This window comes from Notolabrus celidotus, chromosome 5 (genome assembly GCF_009762535.1).
Source record: "Notolabrus celidotus isolate fNotCel1 chromosome 5, fNotCel1.pri, whole genome shotgun sequence".
Lineage (NCBI taxonomy): Eukaryota > Metazoa > Chordata > Actinopteri > Labriformes > Labridae > Notolabrus > Notolabrus celidotus.
The window spans coordinates 22,256,531-22,270,905 of record NC_048276.1 but is presented as its reverse complement, the minus strand read 5'-3'; the positions used below and the strand labels follow the sequence as shown (position 1 = coordinate 22,270,905).

The 14,375-nt window shown below is 40.6% G+C and overlaps 1 protein-coding gene across 1 annotated transcript in view; it reads right to left on the bottom strand.

The window, feature by feature from the left end:
- Window positions 1–14,375, bottom strand: part of uvrag (UV radiation resistance associated gene) — a 137,029-nt gene that overhangs the window by 46,805 nt on the left and 75,849 nt on the right. Inside the window, exon 13 of the mRNA XM_034683455.1 lies at window positions 5,715–5,790. Coding sequence (XP_034539346.1) covers window positions 5,715–5,790 — 76 coding nt within the window. The remainder of the gene's footprint in view (window positions 1–5,714; window positions 5,791–14,375) is intronic.

Below are 14,375 nucleotides of genomic sequence, written 5' to 3'. Positions count from 1 at the left end.
AATTTTAAGGGCTGTCTGCTTTAATGTGTTCATTTTCTTTAGATGGCATACCTTTGTTTTACCCCTTTTGGCACACTGTACTGTAGTGAAACATATAGTCAAAAGTAATATGCACTTTGTGTAAAATGGAACTAAAATGCAGCTTCTTAGACTGATGTCAGCGGGCACTACAAAAGCCGGCAGAGCACTATTTGGCTGGCAGAGCACTATCCCCACAGACCTGTGGATGTAACTATATTGAAGAAGTTAACTACAGCATTTGCTAAATGGGTGTCAACTGACTGCATTCAATTGATTCACAAATTAAGACCGTAGTAAGGACTGCTTGTTAACATAGGTTTTCAGCAATTGAGATAGATAATCATTATACAGCCCAAATTGTAAGCAATAGTTTTTCTTACTGGACTGCTTACGATCTTTCCAAATAGCTTCACCAAGAAAACCTAAAGCCAACCAGCTCCTGTTCCACTTGCTGCCACCTCCACTAACCGCAAAACACAGTAGGCTCCCCAATGAGTCATAGCCTTGTTTTATGGAGCCACAGTTGCCACTCTTAATGGCCACAGGGACTCTGACGTATGATCCTGACCAACAGAGTGGCACTCTGCCTGCACTTCATGCTGTAAAGCTGCCCAGGAACTTGAAAGACAGGAGGCTGAAGGCCATTTTCCCCAGTGGACAGAAATGAAGGTGAACCCACAAGTGACCTTGTTGGGCCACAACAGATTAGCTGTGTTTTAATTCCCTATACTAGGTTTCCTGTGCCTGAGGCCCACAAAACATGATACACCTAGCTCAGTGACTGAGAACTAATTGTTGTGTCCACCTCCCCCTTCTTCCTTAAAAACCAATAGAGATTTTGTGTAGCATTAGTTGTCACTTAATCATCCCCACATGCCTGTTTCACAACAACGTCCACTAGTGGATAACACAGGGAGTAGGTAAAAGCAACATGTGGCATGCCTCCAGACAGAGAGCTGCTGCTTTTCCTTTAGAGTCAGCTACACTAATGTGGCTAATTTGTCTCTGTGAATGGGGGAATGGCAGATTTAACATTTCTGCACCCCTGTGGATGGGCACTTCAGGCCCAGTTACATACCTGTGGTCAACTAATTCAAAGCAAAGCAGCAGCCAGATGTTCATTCAACAGTGAAGCTGAGAGAAAATTATGATTTCTGTAACTCATTCTTAATTTCTCAGTTCAACTGGGACCAAAGACAAAACATGCATTTGAACAGAAACACACTGTCTTCACTTAAACCTTAATAGCTTACTCAGACATTGCACATTTTGCAACATTTACTGATTGCACAAGAAACAAGAAGGAGCTGAAGGGAATGGCTGTGTTTCAGCGCACACATTCCTTTAAGGTTTTCTTAAAGGCTCAGGAAATATGGCTCGAAATCGTGAAATGCATATGGAACAGCAATGCAGAGTCTCATTCATCAACCAAACACATCTGTGTTAAAACAAACCGCCATCACTATTATAAAGCCTTGTTCAACTTGTGCAAAAGGCTTATCCTTCCCCGTTCAGACCAGTTTTGACTGTATGGGCATGGCCAGTCACATTGTGAGAGACATCTGCCTGATTCATTTGCACAGCATTGGCACATGTGACAGCGGCAGTACCTTTAAGTCCCCTGAGTCAGGATCAGAAGCCCTGCCATCTAAAAAGTGATTCTTATATATCTCCTCTGAATAATGAGTTATAAAATGCTTTGATTTCAATGTTTCAGTTAGCAGTTAGTATAAACATCAGTGTTAGTTTGCACTTAACCCCTGGCAGATGAAACTGGGCAAACAACACTCAATAATTTGTGCCTGACAATACTTGGCCCCTGTGTGGCTCGAACGCTGAGGGAAAACAGCTGAAAGGCTGCTGTGTGGCTTTTCCAATGATTGGACAGCAGGCTCAACTATGTAACAAACCACAATCAAACCCAACACTGGTAGCTTACAGATACTTTTTTTTCAAACTAGGATTAAAAGTAATTTCTTATACTTTCAGAAGCTTACTTTTATGTAGATGAAGACACATTTTACCAGAGAAGAAGAGAATAGTGAGAAGAACTTAAGTGGATTTTGGTTTCCAGCGACTGCCTACTTTTTGTGGAGGGATATAACTTAAAGTGGCATCATCGGAGTGTTACCACCTGCCATCAAGGGAGCCCCATGCTACCTCCCCAGCTTTGCCCCTGGCCTCATGACACGAGGCCTAATAAAAGCAAACTTCTCCCCCTGCCACATCAAAGCGGGGTCGACCTGCTGTGGCCCTGATCCTCCGCCAGCGTCCCTGTATCACTTTCAAACACAGACTCACTGGGCAATTTAATAAGAGATGGGCAGCTAATGTCTCCCACCCAGGCTCTAGTCAGTCAGCCAATCAGCCAGTCAGTCGGGTCTGCTGTGAAACCAGACCTCTGCTTTGTATCACAGTGTCAGACGTCCAACAGGCTGTGCACTGGGAGACTAACAGGCCTGGTTTAACCAAAGGAGGTCATTATGAAACACAGGGAAAAATGCAAAAACCACAAACTGAGAAGCTGCTGCAACTACAACGCTTTCTGTCAGTCAGAAATATCATCATTACGAGATCCAGGCTCAATGTGTAGGGGTCATAAAAAGTTGGATAAGTATGAGGAAGAAGGAGCATATAGCTTAATAGGATTGAAGATTAGATTCATAAGAAGACATGGTATGTAGCATGAAAGCATGCCATGTTTTTTTCTGTGTACTCCTGAAACGTGTGCATATATATGTGCATCAGGAGCTGAGATATCAGACTCACAGGAGTACAAACGGCTCTGTGCAGTGTGAAGAAATCAGCCAAAGCTGTGTTTGCAGTGAATCCAATTTTATCCGCCCTGAAATGTTTACCACTTCACTTTTGAAACAATGGCCTGTAACCCCTATCACATGGAGCAGGACTACTCATGTGGCATCGTTATATTGTTTCAGAGTCAACCTGATAACTCATCCTTAATGTGGACGTAGTCAGACACACATGGAATGTATAAGATGAGGCTTTGAACAAAAGCTGAAATTTCATCCTGTAAAAATACTGATGCTCTACTGAGCTGTTATAAGCAGAGGATGTTGGCTTCAGTGAAAATGAGAAAAAGAGGGTTTGTCTCCAGGTTGGCCTCCACTGTGGGCCATCATAAGGTATAAATTATGAAGTACCAGGGTTTAGTAACATGGCTGAAAAAAAATGAATGTGCAGGTTTTTGCTGTATGGATTGATATCACACTATCACACATGCTTAAAACTTTAACAGTTTTAAATGTTTGATAAGTAAACTTGTATGTGACCAGTTACAATTCTAAAATAACGAACTTAAGATGCCTTACAACAAGTCAGATTCATAAAAAAACTGTTCAAACCACTGAACAAAACATTATCTTGTCAAACGTAAAGAGTTTCTCTTACACTTCCTGACATCATCTTACTTAAACCTCACTGTGTGGTACAGGGCCTGCACTGCGTCCTGCTGAATGACCCTCCAGCGCATCGTTAGAACAGCTGAGAAGATTGTTGGTGCCTCTCTCCCCTCCCTCCATGACATTTACTCTTCCCGCCTCACCCGAAAAGCCCTGCGCATAGCAGGCGACCCATCCCACCCGTCTCACAGCCTCTTCAGCCTGTTGCCATCAGGAAGGAGACTACGCAGGCAGTCAGGACACCGAACTCTCTCCCAGTTTTGCCCCCTCTTCCGATAGTGCCCCCTTCACAGACTTAACCAAGTCACTTTTTCTAGCTTTCCTATGTTTATCGATTGTTGTCGTTGCCAGGGTCTGAGAGAGACACCCAATTTCAAATCCTCAGTATGTCTAGTGCATACTGCAGTTTATTTGACAATAAAGAAGTCTTTGACTTTGATCCAGTTACTTTATAAAGTTAAAATCAACCAATTCATATACATGGGTTTGGATGAGTTTGCTATGCCCTGCCTGCTCATTGAGATTTATAGACATGTGCATTACATATTCACAAATATTGAAAAAGTTTGCTGTCACTTATCAATTTATCACTCTACATATTGCTCTTAAAAAGTTATCATGACCTTCTCACTTCTGCCCACCTGTGTTACATCTGATTCTTCACATCTGGTTCATGATCCTGAAGTTTGAATCTTTCTGTGTTGGTTTCATAGACACAGTGAAAACGTCCTGCTGTCAGGATCTCATCTTTCATCCACAGTTGGCCAGATTCCTTTCAAGAAACATTAAGTGTTTCTTGTTTTCTCTTTTGGGCCAGCTATTTCTATGATGACATAAACATCTGTCTACAGAAAACATATTTATCTCATGTATATCATAAAGGTAATACCCACTTGCATCACTCCACCAAACAAATCCAGAAATATAAGCTGATGATGGAGTAAACTTCTCCTAAAGCTGCTTACATGTGCCTTCTATCAGCTATATGATTTAACTTTCAGCAAGAGTGAGCATGCAGTGCAACATGTGATGACACCACATGACACAGAAATCTCAGAGAGCTCAGATCATTATGTGTGGCTTTAATAAAAACGATCATGGGTGGGGGTTATGTAAGTTCAATCTCAGGGAAATCCATTAAGATGAAGGAGCACCAAATGTTCTACATGTGAAGGAGATCAGGATACATCAGGACACACTTCTCATTTGAATCTATGTCTGCTTCTATAAAAAGAGATGTCCTCAAAGAGCAGAATGAAAGTTAAACTTGTTTCACCATCTCAATAATACGATGGCGGACAACGCTAACTGATCTTCAACGACCCAAAAGATCTTCAGTTCTGTTATTTTAAAACACTACCGGCCAGTTTCTCATTCCCTTTAGTTTCAGACTCAACTAGTTTTCAGTTTCTGTTCACAATGCTGCACTATCATAATGGATATTCCTACGAGGACTCTGGAAGGAAGACACCAGACTTTGATACTGTCCTGGCAGCTTACAGTCTGCTAGAAGAACTAAAACAAAGTGCAATAGTTTGAAGTCAGCCACCTGCTCCTGCTAATGACTCTGTCTTGTTCAGGAGAGAGGCCCTTCATTCCCTCCCGCCCGGACGAGGAGGAAAACAGGGAAAGGAATGTAAATTGTTAAAAGTCAGTGCTAAATGTGTGAAGGATGACTGGAGGGAGGAACCCAGGTCAACACATTAGGTGCACTTTAATAAGCACAGAGAGGTCAAGAGGGTCAACCTTGGCCGAAGTGTTTATGTGAAGAAGACTTGAGCAAGAGAGAAAAATGATGAAGAGCTCTCATTTAAACGGTCTTACAAATGTGGCAGAGGACCCAAAGTCAAAGTTGAGCATGCTTTCAATTATTTAAACATCTCAATGCAAGCGAAGCGCAAAAAGAGGAAGCATACTAAACATAACACCTGAACTATTATTTCATTTATAACCTGGCTGTGTTAAATACTTGATTGGTCAAAACCCCATCACAATAGTGATTCATTCTGAATGGCAAAAGGGATGTCAGGGACAACCTTATCACACTTCATATCAGATTAATCTAAGGAAGGGAGTCCGACATATTTCACCTCTGCTGTTGTCGGCTGTGAGTTGGTAATGAGCGGGATCATGTATAGTGAAAAGAAGATTATGCAGATTAGAATCCCTTCAGGGTGCTCTGCTGTGAGCTGGGGTCCTGCTCATCCTGTCAGGTTAGCTGAGCTAACTCAAACAATTCAATCATATGTCATTTGTGTTTTTAGATCTTACCTGGGCAATGTTCTTGTTGAGTAAGTAGACACCGTACTCAAAGTGAAAGCGCTCTCCTCTGGGGTACAAAGGGAATCTGTGAAAGACAAAAGAGAGGACAAAAAAGGTGTTACTCATGTCATTAACTCCACCTCATCCATTACCAGCAGAGTTCAGGAACATGCTCACATGCAGACGGGGTATATTCAAGCTGACAGCAGTCTTATACAGTATCCATACTGCATTTCACACTATAGCTCCAGCCGTGTGAAAATGTCAATAAAGGCCAGAGGGATTAAAAAGGCGGCTCATTTCTTATTAATTTTACTTTGAGGGATTCAGTCAGCTGTTGCTTTTTGGCTCTGAAACAAGCAATGAATCCTTCCCATAATTGAAAGGGGCCGCTCTCGTAGCCAGCAGCGTTTATAGTTGCTTACACTTGCAGATGGTTGAAGAAGCTGAGTCTGGGTCTGTGATCCCATCCCACGGATGCCACCTCTGTAGGTGTTAAAACTGAAATATCAAACAGGAGGAAAGACGTCCAAACAGCCTGTCCATCCGCCTCCAAGCAGGAACAAAGAGAGCTTTTCCTTTCAGCATGGTGGGAAAGTCCCAGTGCTGCCAGTCAGATGTCTCAGTCTGGACTGAAGAGGGGGATAGTACTGGGTGTTGGGGTCAGGTGTGGAGGGGTTTATGCTGACATCCACATCAGGAAAAATGTCTTTGCTACCAGGAGTTTAAGGCCAGACTCATCCCATCCTGTCATTATATGCTTATCTTAGCTGATCTCCCACTGAGGAGGATGCAGGACTTTGGAAGACCAGCCCCAAAAACTGAGCAGGACTTTAGTCTGACATACATTCACACACACACACACACACACACACACACACACACACACACACACACACACACACACACACACACACACACACACACACACACACCACACACACACACACACACACACCTCTTTGAATCATCCCACTTGAGGAGACCACTGTTATCCACATTCACATCTTAACCTTATCTAGACTCCACCTTTAAATGCTCCTTCTTAACCTTAAGAGTAACCTAACCCTAATCCCTCTCTAAACCCCTCGCTCAAACTCTGAAACCCTCCTCAAAACAGAGAGGGAAATGTTTTCATCTGAGAGGATTTTCACTGCTTCAAGACACGAAAAATAAACATCTGGTCTTTGTGAAAACAAAATTCGGATAAACATTGTTACCAAGGCCAAGCACTGTCACAGGGCTCCTCAAACAGCCGAAGCATCCACGCAGTTAGACAAATAAACAGCTCTTAGTTTTACAGTAACAATAATAAAATGCACCATCTCATTCAAATGAGCTGTGGGTCTTTGATGTGACAGTTTTCATGTGAATCTGGAGTCAGGTCTGTAAAAAAGGGTACTTTGACAGCATTTTATAGCTGTTTGACCAAATAGACGTAATGTTTATTACTATAATGAAGAATTTGAGGGCTTAAGTTCTTCAAGCGGGGCCTCAAAATGATTTTTAAGGAGACTGAAAGACGCTTAGGGGATTGTTTAAAGGTTACATCCAAAGCAACCAATGAAAGGACTGACCTCATCCTCAGTAGAGAAGACAAATAACTGACCTTTACTTTGTCTTTATTGTACACAGAGATGCATAAAAACATCATGACGGGCTGCAAACTACAACATTTTGAAAGATCTTGCCATATTTGATGCAGAAGCATGATCCAGGATTAACTGATTAACTGGGCTAATGAAAAGCCAAATCTAAGTCTGATACATAATCAGACCCCCCCCCCCATGGAGTTGGTCATGGTCTTTGGTTAATCCGGTGCTACAGGAGATACGGGGCTCTTCACTCCCTCTCAGTGCGACCTGTAGGTGCCTGAAGCAAAGGAGAAGTCACTTCACCGGACACTCCTGTCAAATGAGATCATGCTAACAGGACATTTAACATGATCAATGCAGATACATTTGTGGCCACATTTTTCTCACTTTTTAACAATCTAAAATTGCTTATGTGAGTCCAGATTAAGCGTTTGACCATGTTTTAAGTCAATTCTTTTAAGGGTTTTTTTCTCAACGAGTGTCTCAAAGATCCTGACATCATCCTGATCCTGCGCTCACTCACTGTGTTTACATCCTCATTAGTTTCCCAGTTTTGAGTCTTCTCCTGGTTTGATAATGTTTTGGATATGGTGTTTACATGGAACATGGAAAACCTGGTTATTCATATCCCTGTATACATGACTATAACAGCATCCATGTGTCTGCTTTCTGTATTGTTATGTCTTTACTTCTCACAATCCCACACACATTGTTGTGTATACCAACACATAATAATCATGTGTTTACTGTCCAGATTGTCCTTGTTTCTAAAAGCAGGACACATGTTTCATAAGTGTGATGTATGAAGTAGGGATTGATTATCGATTAATTGTTTGTTACGAAATTACTCGAAACACGCATTTTTGTTATAAATTTTCCGTCACGTGGAACAAACATCATTTGGTCTCATATTACATCCAGTTATCAGGGAGGTGTTTTAAGTTTAAAGCATGTTTAGATGTGAATCAGCTGACCAAAGGTGTGGCACACAGTGGAGACGCTCAGCTGGGGGCTGCGGCTGTGCCTCAGGTCTTCCACGTGCGCTTTTTAAAGAGGATCAATGCGCAACTGCTGCCAACAACAATACGAACATAAAGGTTGACAACTTTAAACAGGACATTTCCCCACCTTTGGACACAAAGCCAACAGACTGTTGGGAATTGCTAGTACGCTATGTTTGCAGTCAGACCAGCAACATCAGAGCCGTCTGAGCTTTTCTGCCGCCGGACTGATTATGACCCGGTTGCGCTTCTGGCTGACACCTGACTGAATAAACATGTTTATTTTTCTCAATAAGAACGAGTAGACAGAAAACTGGACTCTGTGAGTCTGAAGTACTTTTCTGTTAGAATTATGAGCCTTCACTTTATAAGACTATGTCCGCGGAGAATATTTTTATGAGCCTGATCGTTGATAATCAGTGTTAAACATGTACCTGTATTCAATAAAATAATACTTTAATTTTAACTGCTTTGTTCAGTTCGTTTCAAATATCTTTATTTAAAAAAAGACAAACATTTAGCCCTAATATCTTATGACAGAAAACTTCATCCAATGTTGATAAATTACACTCATGTTAAACCATGGGCAGTGGCTTCTGTTATGATCAGGGTGCTCAAAAAAGTGTAAGTGATGTCTAATTGTACAAGGTAATAGTTATAGGTAATAAAAACCTTTGAGAGCTGGAGATCACTCTTACTCTGCAATAAAATGTATCAGTATGTGAAGTGTGAAGACCAGCTTGGCGCTGTTGCCTCAGGGCCACACAGCCATCGACATTTTGGTCCTTCATGTATCCCTGACACGCAGCCAGGGCCCCGTGGAGAGAGCGACATGCCAGAGGTCATATCTCAGCAATAGGAAATAACTAACAGAGAGAGGAAGAACAACAAAACAGGCATTCCCCTAGCATCCCTGGCATTCCCAATATCACTTCCCCATGAGCAGATAGGATTTGTTTGCTGATGAACACGCGTGAGAAGGAAAACACCACCATGTCCAACACACACATACCCACACACACACACGGGCTCGATCACAGCCAAGTGATTAATGACTGCTGTCCACTGTGCCTGAAATCACAGTAAAGAGAGCCCGGTTCACCAAACACCAGGAATTCCTCCTGGGGACGTCCAGTAAAGTCAAATATATTATAACACACCAGGAGGGAAAGAAGCAGGAGGAGGGGAGGCAACAAAACAGTGTGTGATTAAGTTAGTACTTTTATTTTTTATAATATTCCCCAAATTGACTGTCCCTGATTTTTAACGGGAACTCAAACTTAAAACGTGTTCAGACTCTGTTTCAACTACGGTTTTCACTTGTTTCTCTGGATTATTTTTCTGTAATTTAAAACAAAACTGGGACACATTCATAATGTAGAATATCTAATCTGATGACATTTATTCCATAGAAACTTTTTGAATTACTTAAAAATGTTTCCACAAAGACGTTTTTAGCCAAGTATCCCCAGACTAGTGCAAAATAATCTAAGTTTAACAGGCACAACACAAAACTTCATCATCAGTGCCTTATTTACTAATCAACTCCATGTTGTGTGCTGTTGGCTAATTTCTCTTCACAGAAAAGAGCATTTAATTATATGTCTCTTCAACTAGAAGGAAGCTCTGTTCCTCTTTACTTTTCACCCTTTCTCTGTGTTGTCAGTTGCACAGTATATTTCACCACAAATCCACCATCTTGATTTTCTTGTCATTCACTGGTTTCATCGTTTCATGCCTGAAAAAACTGATTCACAAGCAACACCTGTTCCCCACTTTAAAGGAGACCACTTTCAGAGGTATGGCAGAGTAATGCGGCAACTTCCAGCCCCATGCAATGAAGCCAATGTGGAAGTGCTAAAAACTGCAGTTCTTTGGGTGGCTCTAGAAGTACTGGAAACCACATAAGCTGAACTTTACAGCAGAAATAAACATGTTTACAGCCTGGCTCAAAAAGTGATTTTAGTCTTAGTATTAGTATTTCTTTTTTGGTACACTGTACAGGGGGTGACTTTTTTCATAACTAGGCAGTTCAGAAGATATTAAGATTACAAGTTTTGCATAATTAGATGCACACCAGACCTGACTGACAGGCAGGAACACTGTAGCTCTTGGCGAGGAGGCGCGAAGCCCTCCTCAGCTCTGCCTCTTTACCTCACACTAGCTTCACAGACGTTAGGTTGAGTTCAGCATTTCCAATATGGCACCCGCTGACGATTGGCTTCAAACAATGCTTCAGAAGCAGATGTGAGACGTTGCAGATACTAAGCCCATTTATTATACAGTCTATGGGTGGAGTCTCCTCAAGTCAGAGCCATTTTTACCATCACCTGATGAGAGGAGGGGCTACGCAATATTAGGCAGTTGGTCATAAAGTTAAGGCTGCTCAGTATATAGTGGATTAAATAAGAAAGATTGAAATGGACAGTATTGATACCTTTTTCCAGTTTTTCAGACCTTTCAAATATTCTGTATAGCCAGATACCTCCTGACTACAGCCAAATGTTTTTAGACAAAAGGTGCAACACCATGAAATGCTTCATGATGTGGGCTGACTTGTGGGTATGCAATTTTCAGCTAATTTCTAAAAAAAAAATCAAGAAACCTGGGAGGATTACAAACGAGCATTCATAAGACTTCTGTAGACTGAGGGGATTTTGTAGGGTCTGTTTCCACTTTGCTGTTAAATTCTCTCTCTGTGTGTTTTTTGTTGTTATTCTGCTGCAGTTTATTAGCAAACCAATGATCCTTAACGTGTCACTCAATGTCCAGAACTACAAACAGAACAAAGCCACACAAATATAGCTTAAAACACAGAACATAATCGATTCTGCTGTAGAAAAAATGTGATTATTTTCATCTATTTGCATTCATCTTACACATGCTGACCTCTGGGGCAGATAATCTGCTTCAGGAGTAAAAGACTGAGTCCTCTGTACATGACAGAGAAATAATGGAAATCAGAAAACGAGGAGACAGGACGCCATTTTTTAACTCTCAGCCAGTGGCAGCAGAAACTGACGCAGCCCTCTCTGTGAAGCAGGACTGAATAAATTACAGTCCAGGGGAACATGTGAGCTAACATCAGCCTGTCTGTCCGTCAAGATGGAGGGTTGAGAATAAACAGTTACAAACAAAAGAGAATCACACAAAGTCTGGAGACTGTTTGTGACACTAATTCTGCTTTCTCACTGCATGTAACAGTTTGTTTATGTGTCGTTTTTTTACTGAGGGCAAGCGTGTGCCACCCTTTGTTACCTAACAGACTGCACTTCTTCTTCTTGTGTTTAATTTTGTTGTACATACAACTCAAATAAAATCATCTCTATCTCAGCGGGCCTCCTCAGATTTCTCTACTTTCCTCAATCAGGCCCTTTCCTCCGTCAGCACATCCCTCTCTCGGCTCTTCTCAGTGGCTGCTCTGTTGAAGGCTTGTGTCCACATTACCAACATAGAAAACTGAATATGACAGAAACCGTATTCATCACAAGCACTCAGTCTAGCATCCATCAAACAGACTGATTACTGAAACATACTGTGTGCTTTCATTTAGCTAATATTCATCTCTGCATGCATCGGACAGAAAGATGAAAGAGGAGTGACAGCAGAAGTAAATCTGTCATTCCTCTCAACCCTCTCGTAAAAAATGTTCTTAGTTTTCATTTTTTCACCAAAGCTATCTCACCACAGCGGAGTTAACGTGCAAGTGTTGGCTGAGTTTGCAAACACAAATATGTATTAAATACTAGTGGAGCGCTAACACTGTAAAAAAAAAAGACAAAAGCTGCATCTGACAGGAAAGTCCCCTGTCTGTCTTTACGAGAGGGGATGTGCAGGCCCCCGGCCTGCCAGCTCTTTAACTGCAGGGTCTAGACACAGAAAACCACTAAACACATAGGAGGGACGACTGTTAAAAAGAGGAAACAACCAATAAACATACAGCTACATGATGAGAGAAGGAACAGGGAATTCTTTGCTCTATCTTCCTGTTCGTTTCCTTTTCAAAAACACTCTTCGCTCTTATTTTGATTCCTGTTGAAGGATCTTCAAATAGCAGTTTGACTTATTTTTCTTTCATCTCTGAGTGATCCACAACCACCAGCATCTACACTGTCTGCCTGGACTGCATCCCGGGGGCTCCTCGCAGGTGTCAGCAGCACATGACATCTTTTATAGCTTCTGGTTAAACAGACAGAAAGAGAAAACATGAGCTTGCTATCCAAAGAGTCCAGTTAAAGCTTTGTGTGTTCAGTTCGCTTCATTCAGACAGACTGTTTCAAACTGAGAGCAGCTTCTGGACTTTTACAACAGTAACAGAGCAATGATGGAGGGCTATGAATGCATCTGAGCTTGTTTTTTTTCAGATGACTCTTTGAAAACAGATTCCAACGAGCAGCCTCTGAGGAGTGTTTGCATGGTCCTGTTCAAATGGAGCTAAAATAACAAACAGAAAGGGAAGACCAATAATAATTTTCTTAACACAACCTAAGGCCTCTGTCTTTTTTAATGTCTGCACATCATACTGTGCACTCTTTGACATCGTTATGTTTGGTCACATGAAGGAACAGCAGGCAGCAGGAGATCTTTTTTGCATAATCCTGTTTGAATTGATATAAATTAGAGCCATAATAGCAGGTTTTCAATTTGAAACATTCACAAGCTTAAGGCTGTAAAAATGACTCGGACATGAATCATCTGCAGATACTTTGAGGAATGACATCACATGAAGCAAATGTATAAATAAGGCCATTTCTATTTACCCAATTATGTGTAGTTATTTATAACTTATATACTTTCCAAAATGCAAATTTAATTTATTTGTAACATATCAGTATTTATGTTAGGCTGTGTAGGTAGTAAAGTTTGCTAGAGTCTATGATTGAGGAGAGACTTTTGCAGAAGTTTATTTCTTTTTCAAAATTAATCTTATTTATGTGATAGAAGGTTTAAGTTAAAGTTGTTTTCATTCATTTGTAGTTCTGAATTAATGCTCACGTAAAAATGGTGTAATAAAGGCTTAAATGACAAAATGTCCAATCAGATAAAGGCAAAAAGCCCCAAAGATAATACAAAAGAAAAAATATAACAAGTTTATTTATTTATGTATCTATTTATCTATTTATTTATTTATTAATTTATTCATCTATTCATTTATGTATTCATTCATTTATTTAATTATTTATTTATTATATTCTGAGGTTTTGCCTTTATTTGATAGGACAGTTTGGAAAAGACAGGTATATGAAACGCTCAGACATGGGAGTAAGGGGTTAATGAGTCTGCTCTGGCAACAGGAACTATGAGGAAAGAGACAATTAAAAAATCAAAAAATTAGGTTGTGCAGATAATTGGCATATAAAGATTCAAAAACACTCTATGATGAAACATCAGACTAAATAAAAATACCATATGTTTTTGAAATGCGCTTTGTTTCTGCATTTGCAGCATGTCACACAGCTAAACTATCAAATCTGTTGTCATACTTTTGGACCACAGATCCCGATGACCACAACACTAGCATTAACTACCCTTTTCAGCAGCGCTGTAACTTGTGTTTGAATGGATTTCAAAATGGAAGATGTAAACAAAAACTTTGATTCATACTTTGTGTACTTGCATGTTAAGAATACTGACAATAAGAGGTGGAGCTAAATCCTCCACCAAGCTAAAACTAATCCTGACAGCTACCAATTCTTTACCTTGATGTTCTCTGGGCTTAAGATATGTTCAAAATTCTTATTCTTGCAAATAACCTGCAACTTAACTTATATTGATAGATTATCCACTCAGGCTAAACTGCAGAGGCTCATTCCACTTTCTTGTTAAAGCAGATTTATATGGATGCTAAAGCCTGCTAAGTGGACCAGTCCTCATCCAGCTGGTTTAAATACACATTAAGGACTTGGTGAAATGAGTGCCAAATATCCCAACCATCCAGTATTGTTTTTCTCCAGATTCTCTAAATCTTTTAATGGTATTTAAACAGTAGATAATAAAAAATCCTTCATTCTTCGCAAAAGTTCAGAAATGTTATTCTGAAATTGCTGAAATATTTGTTCACACAGCAACTCACA